At 44.2% G+C, this 17,782-nt stretch overlaps 1 protein-coding gene across 1 annotated transcript in view; it reads right to left on the bottom strand.

The window, feature by feature from the left end:
• The window catches only part of GRIA1 (glutamate ionotropic receptor AMPA type subunit 1), a 348,095-nt gene that overhangs the window by 116,904 nt on the left and 213,409 nt on the right, over nt 1–17,782 (bottom strand). The window contains exons 6-7 of the mRNA XM_052642627.1: nt 8,759–8,920; nt 4,185–4,352 (exon numbers count right to left, since the gene is read on the bottom strand). Of these exons, the coding sequence (XP_052498587.1) occupies nt 4,185–4,352; nt 8,759–8,920 (330 nt within the window). The remainder of the gene's footprint in view (nt 1–4,184; nt 4,353–8,758; nt 8,921–17,782) is intronic.

The raw sequence follows: 17,782 nt of genomic DNA, 5'->3' as shown, positions 1-17,782 counted from the left end.
GCCAGAAAAGTTGAGCAATTAATCCAGGATCCTCCAGATAGTGCTTGGTGGAGGCATGGTAAGAGCCCTGCTCTTGTCCTCCTAACATATTAATAGCCAAGCACAATGGCCCGAAGTCCTCCTTGTACCCTGACTGTAGACTCTTGCTGGTATCCTTTAGATCCTCACCCAGGCCCTCCAAAACCCAAATCACTCTTTGTTCAAAGTCATCGTTGCTTTAAGGCATGCATGCTCATCCATCTCAGTTTGCTTGGGATCGATCGTCTACATCTCTTGTTCTGGGATAATTGGTAATAGCTCTCCCTTTCATTCCCCAGTGTCCAGGATGGATGATCAATTATATGGTTATCCTAGTTAAAGCCCCAGTCACATGCCTGCAGATAGTCTGGTAATGTCCACAGTCCTCAGTCGTAGCATTCTTTTCTGACCATCCAGAGCATCAACAGCCTGGCTATGTATGTGATTTAGCTTCGAATCCACAACTTTATGGCTATTATTTCTTAGGAGCATATCTTTCCTTCAACACTGGGTCTTCAGTTTGAGTTTCAGGACTGTGTCTTATACCCTTACTCCCCTCCCCCTACCCCGACCTCATCTAGCGAAGTGCCCTGTTAATCTTCACTTTGCTGTGTGTGATCATTGGCTGACAAACTGCAAACACAAATGCTAAGAGGGCTGATCATTGTTTAGGGCAGGTGTTCTTCAACTTCAATTCTTCAACTTCTTAGCTGGGCTTCTGGAAGTGTCTGTGGTTCCCCCTGACTCATGGTCATGCAGAAATATATGTGTGCATTTTTCTGGGGAAAAGGTACAAAGCTTTTTTTGTCCTGTCATATCCTCAAAGGGCCAATGACCTAAATGCTAAAAGCCTGACTTGGGGAATTCACTCTTTTCTGCCAGCCAGAAGCCAACTTATAGGTACCCTGATGCTTCCTCTTTCCTGGAGCATTGAGGAGTTCCAGGATTGTGGGATCATTAATATTCTGAGTGGCTCCTTGGATGTCAGGCAGGGTGAGGAGATGGGGGCAGGCAGGCAGCTGAGTTATCTTCACCCTGCTCCTGGGGAAACTGTAGTGGGGTGAGGGGGAGCCGAGGCCCTTGGATATTACCCAAGGCCACGTGCTGTAGCTGGCTGGGCCAGAACTCATTCTCATCTGCTGGGCTGGGCCTTTGAGGCTTCAGAGCAGAGCACTTAAGGGTACAAGTGAGGTAGCAAGGAGATGTGGGGTGGAATCCCACTTTTACCACTAACTAGCTGTATAATCTGGGGGAATTCTTGAACATCTTGGTAGCTCAGTGTCTGTGTTTATAAAGCACAGTTAACAAAACTAGCTACCTCATAGGGTTATATTATAGGGGATTCAGTGAGATCAGTCATGTAAAATATATTCAGAACCTTGTGCATAGTGAGCCCTGGACATGTCATCGCTGGTATGACTCTCAGTTTTAGAATAATGTGCTTATTTCTCCTGGTCTAACTCACAGACTTCCCAGCTTGACCACAAGCTGACCCTCAGGTCCCTCCCCACTTGTGACCTGAAGGTCAGAGGTCAGGGTAGAAGTGATTTGAGATCCCAAGTTGGGGTCCAAGGACTGACTGGCATTGGGATTTACCCAGTCTACTGTGGGCACACAGATTCTCCCTAGTGGCATGGCTGTTTAAAGGGATGGGTCTAGAGGATGAAATGGGTAGACAGCAGCCATGACTGTGTGTGGTAGGCCCTGAGGTTCAGTACGTACAAGCAAAAGTCCCTGGGGCCACGGCACAGGCTAGGGGCATGAGGAGGAGCCCCAGCTGGGGGTCTGTTACAGTCCCTGCTGCTGAGCTCCTGTGTGATCCTGGGGGAGTTCCTGCCCACTCTGGGTCAGCTGTTTCATCTCTAACGTAAGGAAAAGTGGGAGCTGTCATTTCTCAGGTCTCTTTCTGGCATACATTTTTGTGATTTGAAGTGATAAACAAAGATTTGATTCAGTTTGAACAGCTGATCTTCAGATCAGAATGTTGATTATATTTTGTTTTTGTTTTTGCGGCTAGTTCTCCCCACCCTACCTTTAGCCACATAGAGACTAAGGAGAGTTTCTTGAGGACAGGCCTTGCCTTCTCTAATTGTCCCCAGAGCTTGGTCCTAGGCCAGAGCATACAGTAGGCTCTCAGGAACCAGCTGACTGGCACACACATGTCTTGACTCAAGACAGTATAGAGCAGTGGTTCTCATCTTTTCTGGCACCAGGGACCGGTTTTGTGGAAGACAGTTTTTCCATGCCCAGGGTAGTGGCCGCTGCCATGGTTTCAGGATGATTCAAATGCATTACATTTATTTTGTACTTATTTCTATTGTTATTAATATTACACTGGCTCCACCTCAGATCACCAGGCATTAGATCCTAGAGTTTGGGGACTCCTGGTATAGAGGAGATCATTGTTATTTTGATGAAAGCAACTGCCTCCTCTCAACCCCACTGAAGGCAGAAACAGAAGACTGAGCATGTTACAACCAGAAAGACGTGGGTTAGAGCATAAGGGAAATTAATTAGATGCTTGGAATTCGTAAGCCAGGTGAGAACTGAGAGTGGTCTCTCTGCCTCATTGTCATGGGTGAGGAAAGGGAAGGGTGTGCGAGATCTGAATGAGTATTTCAAGGTCACCCAGAGACTCAAGGGCCTGGCTGGTCTTGGACCCCAGGTCTCCTGAGTCAGAGTCCTTTCTGCCACTCACGTTGTCTCCAGGCTTCATCACTGCCGTGGTGATGTCATGTATCGTTCCAGGGACATCCTTAAGATGAGAGAGGCAAGGGAGCTGGAAGGGTTGGGAAGCTGAGAGCAAGTCCCTGGGACCTTCTGAAACCAGCTTCACATTGCAAACAGAAGCTGTCTCGACTGTGGAGCCTGGAAGAGCATTTTAAATAAGCCAGAAGGCAGGCACCACACCTTTGGCAATCATTCTGAAGCTGCTGGGTTGCTGGCTCTTGCTGCCTAGCAATTCGGGGCCACCCTGCACAGTGACGGGGGGTGGGGCATTCCAAAGGACAGAAGTCTGTGTTCTCCTCCACGTGCAGGCGCTTCACCCGAGCTAAAGAACAACTGATGATATTCCTGTCTTGTGTGTTTCTCCAGGTTGTAAATTGCTAGAGCTGTGCATGTGTGGCTGGAAAACAGGTGGAAACAGTTGTACATTTTGCTCTACATTTCTTCCTCATTCAGAAATGTTCCTCTCCCCTCTTGGATGGAGAGAGCAGGTCCTGAGAGTTATTTGCACCAAAACATCTTGCTGTTGCCAGCTTGCCACTGTGTCTGATACTTGGACATTCCTCTGAAGTGAGCCCTGTCCTCTGTGCCCAGTCCCCTTTGGAAATACGGTCTCTCTCAGGAGGCATCAGAGGCATCATATAGTGTGGTATGTGTAAGGACTGGGAGAACTAGTCTGTGCTTGAGGTGCTTCTAGAAACTTCTAGAGATTTCTAGGAGTTCAGAGAATGATAAAGCTGGGCAAGTCCCCAGAACCTTCTAAACCAGGAATGTCAAACACATGGCTCATGAGTATCTGTCTCATCCTGCTTCCACAGCAGACATATCACTGAGTGCTTATATTCCTCCCTGTTGAATCTGGATTCAGCCTCAGAATCCTCTGCAGAGTCAGTTGATTGGAAGATCCTGACCTTTTTATATCCCTGTACTTTGCCCGTTCTCAAGTGCAGACAAAACTGATGAGTGCAATGCTGAGAAGCAAGAAAATAGAATCAGAAATGTCGAGAAACATTTTCAGGGTCCCATCCTGACATGTGCACAGAGAGCAAAGATAATGAAGAAATCTAGAAAATCAGGGCAACAGAGCCGAGTCTCTGAGAGCCTGCAAAAATGGTTCCGTTTCATCCTTGTGTATCTCAAGTCCCCTTTCAAATACAGCATCACTGACTTCTCCTTCTTAGCCTAATCCCTAAGCAGAAAATAGAGCTCTTGTGCTATTAGGAATGACTAGTCCATACTATTAAGTTTTCTCATTTTGTTTTTCAAATTTCTACATGACCTTTCCTATGTCAGAGCCACAGACAGGATGCGGTGGTGGTCCAAACTTCAGGTGTGCTCCACCTTTTTTTTTTTTCAGTAGCTACATCCCACCTGACCCTGATGCTTAAATCCCGTGAGAGGCTCCCATGGGGTGGGGCCACCATCATTGCCAGCCTCACCTGCTGCAGAGCTCTCTGGATGTCGATGCCCTGGCCCCAGGGCACAGCTGGGTTAGCCAGGCAGTCCCCAGCATTCCCCCGGCGGGAGATATCGATTCTCTGCCTCCGCAGGCTCTGGAAAGCCTCAGCCATTACCTTCACCCCATCGTAGGTGAGCGCAGAGGTGTACTGGTGGGAGGAACAGAGACAGTTGGGTGTCAGAGAGAGAGCTGGCAGGTAGGCAGGTGGGAGCTGTATCTGGGAAGGAGCTTCCTGGTGATGAGAATGCCTGCAGTGAGCCAGGGATAGGGGGTATGGTGGGGACGGGGAGCAGCTGTAAGCCAGGAAGTACCTGCTGCTCCACCTCCCCAGCCAATGTTGCCCTCCTGAACTCCGGAGTTCAGTATTACTGCTGGTTGTGAGGTTCAAAGAGAATTCTAGAGTTTGCTATCCAATCCACTTTAAAATGTTGGTTCATTTGGGGGAAGAGGCATAGATTGAATACAAAACATCTAAATTAAATACAACACATCTGTATCTGTCTGATACAGTCCATGAAAACAACTTGGTTTTCTCTCTGTCACCAACTGGGAGCCAAGAAGAACAGTTACTCCACCATCCCTGGTGACGGGAAAAGAAAGAAAAAGAAGAATCTGAGAAGGGTAAGCTCTTAATTATTTCTGCATGCAGCTCACTCAAGTGGCAACTTTATATTCCACAAAATTTCCTCTTGTGCTTCTTCATGTTAAGCCTCAATTTTATCCCCCTCTTATCTAAGAAGGCACTAAAATGTTGAAACAAAAGCAAGATAACAATCCAGGACAATATTTCCCAGCACTGGCAATCATATCTATTCTCATTAATTTGTCTCTGATGTCTAGCATGTTCTCTGGTACATCCTAAGTTCACAGTGCAGTTTTGTAGAATAAATGTATAGGTATTTTTCCAGCTTTTAACTTTTTCCCTTTTGCTTTTGGGGCTTCCCTGGAAGCACAGTGGTAAGCAATCTACCTGCCAAGCAGGAGACATGGGTTCAATCCCTGGGTTGGGAAGATCCACTGGAGAAGGAAATGGCAACCCACTCAAGTATTCTTGTCTAGGAAATCCCATGGTCAGAAGGAGTCTGGTGAGCTATAGACCATGGGGTTGCAAAGAACTGGGCATGAGTTAGCCACTGAGTGTGCATCTGCACAGACACACAAACACTTCCTTTTTAAAGTAAAGACATTACACTTGGTTATCTTTATAACCGTTTCCAATCTTTTGGAAACTGGGTGGAATAGTCACATGTTAATAATAGCTGTGAAAGAAGAGAAGCGAAAAGGAAAGGAGGAAAGGAAAGATATAAGCATCTGAATGCAGAGTTCCAAAGAATAGCAAGGAGAGATAAGAAAGCCTTCCTCAGTGATCAGTGCAGAGAAATAGAGGAAACCAATAGAATGGGAAACACTAGAGATCTCTTCAAGAAAATTAGAAATACCAAGGGAACATTTCATGCAAAGATGGGCTCAATAAAGGGCAGAAATGGTATGGACCTAACAGAAGCAGAAGATATTAAGAAGAGATGGCAAGAATACACAGAAGAACTGTACAAAAAAGATCTTCACAACCCAGTTAATTACTATGGTGTAATCACTCACCTAGAGCCAGACATCCTGGAATGTGAAGTCAAGTGGGCCTTAGAAAGCATCACTACAAACAAAGCTAGCGGACGTGATGGAATCCCAGTTGAGCTGTTTCAAACCCTGAAAGATGATGCTGTGAAGGTGCTGCACTCAATATGCCAGCAAATTTGGAAAACTCAGCAGTGGCCACAGGCCTGGAAAAGGTCAGTTTTCATTCCAATCTCAAAGAAAGGCAATGTCAGAGAATGCTCAAACTGCCACACAATTGCACGCATCTCACATGCTAGTAAAGTAATGCTCAAAATTCTCCAAGCCAGGCTTCAGCAGTATGTGAACTGTGAACTTCCAGATGTTTAAGCTGGTTTTAGAAAAGGCAAAGGAACCAGAGATCAAATTGCCAACATCCGCTGGATCATCAAAAAAGCAAGAGAGTTCCAGAAAAACATCTATTTCTGCTTTATTGACTATGCCAAAGCCTTTGACTGTGTGGATCACAATAAACTGTGGAAAATTCTTCAAGAGATAGGAACACCAGACCACCTGATCTGCCTCTTGAGAAATCTGTATGCAGGTCAGGAAGCTGCAGTTAGAACTGGACATGGAACAACAGACTGGTTCCAAATAGGAAAAGGAGTACGTCAAGGCTGCATATTGTCACCCTGCTTATTTAACTTCTATGCAGAGTACGTCACGAGAAACTCTGGGCTGGAAGAAGCCCAAGCTGGAATCAAGATTGCTGGGAGAAATATCATCAGATATGGAGAAATATCAATAACCTCAGATATGCAGATGATACCAGCCTAATGGAGAAAGTGAAGAGGAACTAAAAAGCCTCTTCATGAAAGTGAAAGAAGAGAGTGAAATAGTTGGCTTAAAGCTCAACGTTCAGAAAATGAAGGTCATGGCATCTGGTCCCATCACCTCATGGGAAATAGATGGGGAAACAGTGGAAACAATGGCTGACTTTATTTTTGGGGGCTCCAAAATCACTGCAGATGGTGATTGCCGCCATGAAATTAAAAGACGCTTACTCCTTGGACAGTTATGACCAACCTAGACAGCATATTCAAAAGCAGAGACATTACTTTGCCAGCAAAGGTTGATCTAGTCAAGGCTATGGTTTTTCTGGTAGTCATGTATGGATGTGAGAGTTGAACTATAAAGAAAGCTGAGTGCAGAAGAATTGATGCTTTTGAACTGTGGTGTTGGAGAAGACTCTTGAGAGTCCTTTGGACTGCAAGGAGATCCAACCAGTCCATTCTAAAGGAGATCAGCCCTGGGATTTCTTAGGAAGGAATGATGCTAACGCTGAAACTCCAATACTTTGGCCACCTGATGCGAAGTGCTGACTAATTTGAAAAGACTCTGATGCTGGGAAAGGTTGAGGGCAAGAGGAAAAGGGGACGACAGAGGATGAGATGGTTGGATGGGTGGATGACTCAATGGACATGAGTTTGGGTAAGCTCTGGGAGTTGGTGATGGACTGGAAGGCCTGGCATGCTGCAGCTCATGGGGTCACAAAGAGTTGGACACAACTGAGCGACTGAACTGAACTGAATGAATGAAACTTCTCTGTAGTTTACTCATTGATTGAAATCACATTTGTGATTTTCTTTGCTTAAGCTCATGTTGAAGTGCCTTTATTTCTAAATTCCTGAATCAGTTTGAGCAAAACTGGGACGATAGTGTCCTGGTTCAGTGGCCTGACATTTACAAAATGCAACGGACCAAGGGCAAGAGAAAGTTGGCAAGGATCCACAGTTGGCCTGGATAAACAGATTTAGACTCAGAATCCTTCTCAACATAGTGTTCCTCATAGCCACTGCCAAGCTGTTAGATTTGATGTGGGAAAGAAAAATTATCCTCTATTCTTATTCTGGAGTTAAAGTGAATGTTGCTCAGTTGTGTCTGAGTCTTTGCGACCCCATGGACTATACAGTCCATGGAATTTTCTAGGCCAGAATACTGGAGTGGGTAGCCCTTCCCTTCTCCAGGAGACCTTCCCAACCCAGGGATCAAATTCAGGTCTCCTGCATTGTAGGAGGACTGTTTACCAGCTGAGCCACAAGGGAAGCCCAAAAATACTGGCGTGGGTAGCCTGTCCCTTCTCCAGTGGATCTTCCCAACCCAGCAATCGAACTGGCATCTCCTGCATTGCAGGCAGATTCTTTACCAACTGAGCTATCAGGGAAGCCCATCTTTATTCTAAATAAAATAGATTTTAGCCGCAGAGTTTAAAGCTGCCTTGCAGAGAATGAGAGGCTGGTAGTTTGCATGATAATTGGGAGTTGACTCTCTGAGGCAGAAGTGTACTGGTTATTGCTTAGTTAAATTTCCTTGATTTTTAGCCAGGTATGCAGCTGACCAGAAGGACCAGCCCACTGCACAAATCTAGGAGGCTCAATCCATGAAGAAATCAATGCTAATAGCATCTCCCTGGAGTTGTGCAACATGTGATCCTGCCCAGAGTAGAGACACCATTTTCCGGCTTCTGCTGTAGCTAGCTGGGGTAGGTTTCTGAGATGTGGCCAATAGCATGTGAGGGGAAGATCTGTATATGACTGCTGGAAAGAGTTCTTAAGGGAAACAGTTTTGCTTTCTATTTTCCTTTTCCCTTCCTGATGGGTAGAATACTGCGGTAGTTGTTGGGGCTTCTGCAGCCATTTTGGGCTATAAGGTAGCAGCTGTACGCTGAGGAGAACAGAACAGGAAGATAGAAAATGTCTCTAAGTGTTTGGTGATTGTGAAACCATTATACAAGCCCCAGATTGCTGACTTCTGAATTTGTTTATATGAAAAAGGAGCAAAATGTCTGTCTTGTTAAAACCATTGTCATCTGGAGTGCCCATACCCTCAGTCTTTATGGATCTACTTTCCTTAGCTTGTTCCTCTTAGAAAGTCTGTTCCAGGAATCTAGGGCAGGCGAAGGGACCGGCAGGGCCCTTTCTTGCCTGCTGCCCATCCTCTTACCTTAGGTCTCTTCCAGTCCACCCGGGTGTGGTCCCGAGCATCACTGGTTTTCCACTGTTGCGTGATCTTGGCCGGGATGGTATCAGTGTAGTTCACCAACTGGAAACCTGTCACGTTTGCTCCACTCTCCTTGAATTTGTTTAAGTCAATGTCCATGAAACCCTGGGTGGTGAGGAAGGGAAAGAAGTTAGAATATGCAGCCTGGATGCATCAATTTAACCATGTTACAGAATCACAGCATTTTCCACCCTGTTCGGACTTAAGGTGAAACTGACTTAATGGAGAGGCAGTTGCAGTTCCCTTCCTTCTGACCTCTGTTATCACTTATTTTGTGTGCTAAGGTAGCACATTGGTCAAGAGCACTTGCTCAGGAGCCAGCCGTGCCTAGGCTGAAGGGTAGGCTCTGCCACGCAGAGCTATAAGTTACATACTCTACCTTGGACCAAGTTCCCTGATGGCTTCCTGTATGAATAATGGAGGTTAGGAGGCTGCGGAGAAAAAGCAGTGCGATGATGCATGTCAAGTCCATGTTGCAAGACTGAGTGATCAGTAAACAGCGGCTGGGATTATTATAACAACACAGATATGTGATAGTTTAAGAACATGAGGGGGGACCTTTGTCCTTTACCACCATCACTCTGCTCTTTCTCACTGGAGAGACATCTGAATTCTATCCAGGGCAGGCTTCTGTGGGCGCCCCAAGGTCCCCAGCATGTCCCCAGCACGTCTGGAAGAGGCTGGATGCTGATCATGCCTCCCCGCCTCGCCCCCCGGCTCTCCCTGCCCTGTGCTTTCTCCTGTGCTGCAGGCAAGGTCTTGCAAGTGAGGCCCGATCAATTCTCCTATCCACAAAGGGTTTCTTATTGGGAATGAAACTTTCCTCCCCATTTGGCGAAGTTCATTCAAACTCAGGAAGCCTTCAAGATAGAAAGGAAACCTTGTATCTGTATAATATCCTCCACAGTGTACGGTACTTTCAAATCTATGGCTGCGTTTCACTTTAATGCCTTTATAAGGTAGAAACTGTACATCTGTTTGCCAGATAAAGAAACTGAGGTAGAGAATTGCTTGCACAAAGTCATTCAGTGATTTAGTGGCATAGAGGGGACTGGAACTAAGGCCTTCTGAAGGCCTATGCTTACTTATTCTCTTGTCATAAATTCAACAAATATTTTTTGAAAGCCAGTGTACTATTCTAATGCTATCCTAATGCAATGTACTATTCTAATAGTGAGTAAAACAAGTTCCTTCTCTTATGAAGCTTACTTTCTAGTGGGAAGAATGGACCATAAACAAACTGTTGTGTATAAAATAAGATAAAAGGATATATTGTACAATACAGGGCAAATATTTTATAATAACTATAAATGAAATATAGCCTTTAAACATTGTGAATCACGAAGAATTGATGCTCTCAAATTGTGGTGCTGGAGAAGACTCTTGAGAGTGCCTTGGGCAGCAAGGAGCTCAAACCAGTCAATCCTAAGGGAAATCAGTCCTGAATATTCATTGGAAGGACTGATGCTGAAGGTGAAGCTCCAATGCTGTTGGCACCTGATGTGAAGAACTGACTCATTGGAAAAGACCCTGATGCTGGAAAGGATTGAGGGCAGGAGGAGAAGGGGATGACAGAGGATTGAGATGGTTGGATGGCATCACCGACTCAATGGACATAAGTTTGAGCAAGCTCTGGGAGATGGTGAAGGAGAGGGAAGCCTGGTGTGCTGTAGTCCATGGGGTCACAAAGAATTACAGACCTTTGCAAGTGAACAATAGCAACATGGTATTTATTATACATTAATTATATTTCAGTTTTTAAAAAGGAAGCATGTAGCAGTGTATAAGGTAGAATCCAGCAGAGGATACTGTGTGGTAGGTAGCTATGAGCCCTCTGAAGGAAGATGAAGTGGGGAAAGAGGATAAGAAGAGGAGGGCAGTGCCTGGCCCCCGGAGGCATGGTCCAAATGAGCCACCCTGAGGAGGTGGTGTCAACACAGGGACCTGACTGATGTGAAGCTGTGGCATGAGCTCTGGGGGAATCTGGGGAAGAGCATTCTGAGCAAAGGCTCAGAGATTGGAGGATGCTTAGCATATTCTAGAAACAGTAGGAAGAGTGGGGTGACTAGCACAGCACGAGGGAGAGAGAGAGAGAGAGGGAAATGCAGTTGGGGGGTAGGGGGCAGCCCAGGGTTGGATCCTAGAAAGCCTTGTGGTCATCTAGGTTTCTCTTTGGGTATAATTGGTACCCATTTCAGGAATTTGAGCAGGGATCACAAAGTCATTGCTCTCTGAACTCCGTGGCTTAGGGAAACTGCCAGATCCCAAGGGGTGAAGTGGGGGAATGAACACAGGAAGTAGTTTGGTGGATTGAGCATAGGAAGAACTGTGGTCTGGCAGCTCTGAGCCCCCATCACTGCCTCAGCTCTGCCTGGAGGTCCTGAGACATTGTCCTAGTCTCTTGATTTCTCATGGACTCGATCTGGTTTCCTTACCTAAAAGATCTGGTCATCAACCAGTGCAAGTTTGATGTATGAAGCAGGGCACTCAAAGCTGGTACTCTGGGACAACCCAGAGGAATGGAGTGGGGAGGGAGGTGAGAAGGGGGGTTCGGATCATGGGATGCAAGTACACCCATGGCTGATTCATGGCAAAAACCACAACAATATTGTAAAGTAATTAGCCTCTAATTAAAATAAATTAATTAAAAAAAAGAATAGAATTAAAAAAAAAAGATCTGGTCATCAGTAACTTCATGGCTCAAAGACCTTCCCCCACCCTATGCCTCTAAAGTTCAGTGATTCTTTATTGTTCCTATTTTACAAACAAACTAAGCTCAGCTCTACTCTGAGCCTTTGCCCAGCTATTCTCTATGCCTGGAAGTGAGTTCTCCCTGGCCAGCTCATGTCCATCCTTGAGTCTCAGCTAAAATACAGTGTCTTCAGAGAGCTTTCTCCTGTAATGTGCTTATTGCTCAGTTGTGTCCAACTCTTGGCCACCCCATGGACTAGGGCCTGCCAGGCTCCTCTGTCCATGGGATTGTCCAGGCAAGAGTACTGGAGTGGGTTGCCATGCCCTTCTCCAGGGGATCTTCCTGACCCAGGGATCAAACTGGTTCTCCTGCACTGCAAGTGGATTCTTTACCATCTGAGCCACCTGGGACTCCTTATCTAAAGACCCAGTTCTCGTCCTTGATAGATGCCCTTGGAACCCTGCTCATTTCCACATCTCCCCAGTAGACACTGATATTCCACTTTTTATACTAACTATAGCTACCTATCACTTCACCCACAGGCAGGGGAAGCCAGATGTATTGAGGAGTTCATATACTCAGAGAAGCTCTTTGCTCTTGGGGAGTTAGTAGAATCCATAGCCCTCTCCCTTGGGCGGGTTACCATGAGGTACACTCTGCACCCAAGTCTAGAGCTTCTGTAAGGGATGGAGTTCCGTAGCCCCAGAGAGAAGTGCCTTGATTATGCACGTTCTTCAGCTGCCTGCTCCCCCATCCCTACCTTCTTGTTCAGTCGCTCAGTGGTGTTCGACTCTTTGCAGCCCGTTGGACTGCAGCACGCCAGGCTTCCCTGTCCTTCACTATCTCCCAGAGTTTGCTCAAACTTATGTCCATTGAGTCAGTGATGCCATCCAGATATCTCATCCTCTGTTGTCCCCTTCTCCTCCTGCCCTCAATCTTTCCCAAAGTCAGGGCCTTTTCCAATGGGTCAGGTCTTACATCCCTACCTCACATCCCTGATTCCTTGATGTTATTTCTCAGATTAGCATCCAAAGAAGCTACTTGTGTTTGAATTGCTGTCTTGAGACCTGGTTCTAGTAGAACTCAATCAAGTTACTTGCAATATGCAGTCCAGTCTGTTCCTTCTCAGTGCTCTGCTTGTCACCCATTTGAGATGATCTGGTTTGCTCATTTGTTCCGTTGTCCTCTCTCATTGTGTTGGAATGTCAGTTCCATGAGAGTTTCTGTTTTGTTCATGGATGTGTCCTAGAACCCAGCATCTAGCACCATGTCTGACACAAAGTAGGCTCTCAATACATTTTTATTGGGTGAATGAATAAAAGTCAAAGACATTCCTCAAGCAAAAATGCTAATTTGTCAGGGAAAGTATCATCTCCAGGCAATAAATCCAGTGGATGATTTAAATTGTTTGACAAGGGAAGCTCATGTTGGAAATACATTTAGTGACTAACTTTACCTACAGCTATAGTGTACAGACATTCACAGGGGTCTGCTGAATTGTGCAAGGATTCTGACAAGCTTTTAGTACAGATGAAATTGGAGTTAGGTTCTTATACCCAATAGGTATCCTAAGACATTCTACTACCTAAGAGTACAACCACCCCACCCCTGGTTAAAGGCTAATGCACAGTGGAGAGATTTCCCATAATCTTTAGAGATTTTAAAAAGAACATTTTATTCATAAAATAACTATTGAGAGAATAAAATGAAAGCGATTTCCTGTAGTCAAATTCCATCGCTTGAAAATCTGTAACAAGCACCCAGGCATTTTGTACTGACTGCCCTCATCAATGTAATGGGGGCCAAAGGAAATGGCAGAGTTTATTCAAACATAAATGCCACTCAGCTCTATCACCAGAATGTCTGACTGCAAGGTGACTGGAGCCAGACCTGAAGTTATTTCCAATCAAACTGATGGGACCTCTACCTGAACTTCTCAGCTCTCCTGAGAAAGAAGGGACAAAGAATGATAAAATAAGCTCTTATCTGTACTGTTAGGGAAGACACGAAATGAGGGAATAACCTGGCATCAACGTGCATTCATCTAGTAGAAGACATCCTCGCCTTCCCCTCATGGAAGATTTCATGCTTGAATGGTGATCTTGAGTCTCCATAATATCTTTAATCATGAAGATTAAAGCAGTCTCTTATAGCTACTGGACTTGATCTCTCCATAATGCAAGAAAACAGACCATTCCAATAAAGAAAACTGCTCTTGACTAAGAAGAGGAAATAAAGGTGTGAAATGTTTGCCTACCAGTCAGCTGGGAAATTCAACTCACCCACTCTAGTCCCCTGAGCATGCTCATTAAACATGGTTTAATTAAATCATTTTCTAATTTTCTTTGCCATTTTGTTTAAAAAAACCTTAGGGGGTAATATTTGGTAATGAGTACCTTTTGCTTTATCTGTGCTATTAATTAGATAATATTATAAAAGGATGCAACATTGCTAATTGTATTATATTAAAGATTAAATGATGAAGTCTGATTTTAAGCACTCTGAGTCATTTTGCCTGTTTTAGAACATGCCCCCAAATATGGAGTCTATTGCTCTGTATGCTGTGACTAGTGAATGAAATGAAATTAATCCACAAAATGCTCTGTTCAAGTTATTCAGTAGGAGACTTCAGCTCTTCTAAACCCAGATGCCTCTCAGTGTCCCTCCAGCACTGTACCGGATGCTTTTCTTCACAGAGTGACTGTTTATCATCTAAGAGAAGCCTCTGTGGTAAGTGAGCTCCTGGAGCTGTTAGATCACTGTGTCCCTGTCTGCTTCTGCGGTTCCTCTGTGACATTTCACACTGTCCCATGTGCTCCTGATGAATAGGGGACAGAAGAATGGTCTGCCTATAATTTTCATTCAAGTGCAAATGAACAGGCTCTTAGGATAGAGATCCTTCATCTGAGGGACCCATCACAATGCATGAGAAAGGTTCTGCATAATAGCCATTCCTAATGGTTATCATGCAGGAGCTCTGGAGAGGAAACCAGATATCTCTATAAAGCTCTAATGCTGGTCAAGTGGCTCAGTGGTAAAGAATCTGCCAGCAATGCAGGAGACACAGGTTTGATTTCTGGGTTGGGAAGATCCCCTGGAAAAGGAAATGGTAGGAAAGGAATCTCTACCCACTCCAGCATTCTTGCTTGGAAAATCCCACAGACAGAGGCAGAAGAGTCAGACGTGACTTAGTGACTAAACAACAACAATGCCGGTCAATCAAAACTCAAGGCAAAACATATTATAAAGGGACTAATTAGAAGAATTCCAAATAATAGCATGACTAATGAACATTGAGGACAGGTTGTGGAAAATAGTGTGAAGTGGTTCATCTCTTTCTTTAACTGAGGAGCCACACATGGGATGAAAGTTGATAAAGCAAAGGAAAAGAGACATAGACATATTACACAGAAGTGTGTAGAGGGAACTCCTAGAATCACCAAACACAGAAAATGTTTAGAACAGTTTTTTCGAAGAAGTATGAGATTAGAGAGATTAGGTATTTGCCTTTTTTATAACCTTCCATAATAATTTTTTGTCTTTTTTATAACCATGTGAATGTGTTTTCTTTTTAGTACTATTGAAAAATAAAAATAGATCCCCAGATAATTCTGATGTGCCTTACTGGCTCAGAATCATCTGTAAGTCCCTGGAAAGTGGGAGAGGCAGTGTCAGCGACAGCACAGGGAAGAGAAGTCATTGTATGAGTTGATATGGTCTATTAAGGGAGCCCTGCTTAATTTGTTGTCTCTTGGCCTAGAATTAAAGGACACTGGTGCCATTAAATATTCTACTGAAACATAGCTTTAGAAACATTGTTCCTAAGGATGACAGATATGACGACAATGGTGAAACTGTCATTTCTTGCGCATCATATAACTTCATTTATATAGCTCTTTGAGAATTCTGAAGTTGTTGTCATTTAAAGTTGAAAAATGAAATAATCCATCAGCAGTCACCTTTGGATTTATTAAACATTCCCCAAACTCTTTTCCTGAGCCAGGCATTCTATTAAATGCTTTATATACATAATCCTATTTAATCTCCCCAAACAGCCCTGAGGGGTGAACACGCACAGTAGGCTCTGGGTACTCATTTGCATAAATGAGTGAGTATCTGTCCCAATTTTACATGTGAGGAGCTGTGGTTCAAAGACCTCTGGAACCCACCCCTTTCCCCCCACCTAGAGATCCCCCAGAAGCAAGGATTCCAGCTGTGGTCTAGCTATCAAATCTGTCTTCTTCATCTGTGTGGTACACTGCTTTGCCAGCCGAGGAAGACAGGAATGTAGCTTTAGGATGGGGTTTCCAGACTGCCCCAGATAAAGAGGGACAAAGAAGCTTAGACAGCATGGCTGACAGTTAATAGCCTAGAACAGAGGTCTCACTCTGCCAAAGACGGGTTACAGATTGGTTAGATGTTTCTCAAGCCTCTGATTTATATGAAGTTTTTTAGTACCCACCTACTCCATATCCATACCAGGAGTCAGCAAATTTTTTTTTTTTTGGATAAGTGGTCATATTGTGAATTTTTTAGGCTTACGGATCATGTTGTGTCTGTCATAACTATTCAGTGCAGCTATTAGAGCATGAAAGCAGGCCTAGATAATAGAAAATGAAATAGCATGGTTGTGTCCCCTCCACCCCCAAGTGTATTCATGAACACTGAAACTTGAATTTCACATAATTTTCATATGTCATGAGATATCACTTTTCTTTTCTTTTCTCTTTTTCTAGTAATTTAAACATGTAAAAATCATTCCTGGCTTTGTTTAGCCAGGAAATTCAAATTCAAATGGTTGAATTTGACCCATGGGGCACAGTTTAGGTTTACTGATACCTGAAGGAAAGATGTTAGAGAACACATCAAACCCCTTGTTGTCCAGAGAGGAGACTATTGGCCTCAAGTTGTAGGCTGGTTAGAGTGTGAGCTGGGGCTAGGATCTATATTCCCTAAGCACTGATTGTAGGAGGCAGTGCAGTGGTGACCAGCTGTTAGAATAGCATGACTGGGGGAGGGGAGGAAGTGCTCAATTAATTAAACCAGTTAAGATAGTCATTCCATCTATCATATCTCAATGATAATTTTCCAAGCATTAGCACAAAAAGCCATGTCAAATAATTATGATATCCAAAAGAGATGTTTAACACCATAACTATATTAGATGTACTTTCACGTTGCTGTAAAGATTTAGAAAATGCTTTGAGGATGGTGAGGAGGCTCTGGGCTATCATTATGACTTTTAATTATTATGTGTGCCTGGAAACAAAACATCTCAAGGATGTGTGCTTACTGATTATTTCAGCTCTCTGAGGCTTAACTCTCTGGTCTTCAAAATGCAGATATAATAGCACCTACAGCATAGAACTGGTACAAGGTTTTGTTAAAAAGTGTGTATAAATATTTAGAGCTGTGTCTGGCACAGAGTAAGCATTTAATAAATCTCAGCTATTATTATCATCGTCATGTTTACTGCCATCACTGTGATACAGTCCAAAGAGGTTAGGTGTTAACAACTACTTGAAAACCAGGCACTGGGGGTTTGGGATGGACATGTCCGCACTGCTATATTTAAAATGGATAACCAGCAAGGAACTACTATATGGCACATGGGACTCTGTTCAATGTTATGTGGCAGTCTGGAGGGGAGGGGAGTTGGGAAAGAATGGATACATGTGCATGTATGGCTGAATCCCTTGCTCTTCACCTGAAACTGTCACCACATTGTTAATTGGCTATACCCCAATGCAAAATACAAAGTAAAAAAACCCAAAACCAGGGGCTGGGTCAGGCAAGACACCTGAGCCCACAGGAGGCAGGTGTATAGGAATGCAGCTTTCAAAAGATAAAAAACATTATCTTCAAAGACAGATTTCCTTTCTCTCCGGGGTTCTTTCAAGGGGTCACAGACAAGCTGCTCAGCCCTCATCATCCTGCTTGGGCTGACACCACTCCATTAGATGGAGGAGGGAACAGCCAGCATTGTTAAGAGAAAGGGGCCGAAGAGAAGGATTTTTAACAAGCCCTGGGAGGTGGGAAAGAAAACTCCCTCCATCTCATCCACCTGAGATCTAGAAGAGGTAAGATTAGAACAAATTGAACAACCTGCACTTTATACTCTGAGTGGCACAAGTTGAGCATGGCAAGTTTCCCCAGCTTGTCAGGTAAATTCTTAGATGACAGCTCCATAGAGAGGATAGTTATAGGAAAGTTCAAAAAATCTTGTTACAATAGAAATGCTTTAAAAAAGTGGGGATGTTCAACCTGAAAATAAA

This window comes from Budorcas taxicolor, chromosome 7 (genome assembly GCF_023091745.1).
Source record: "Budorcas taxicolor isolate Tak-1 chromosome 7, Takin1.1, whole genome shotgun sequence".
Lineage (NCBI taxonomy): Eukaryota > Metazoa > Chordata > Mammalia > Artiodactyla > Bovidae > Budorcas > Budorcas taxicolor.
Note: the sequence above shows the minus strand (reverse complement) of the source record. Positions and strands in the feature narration are given on the sequence as shown.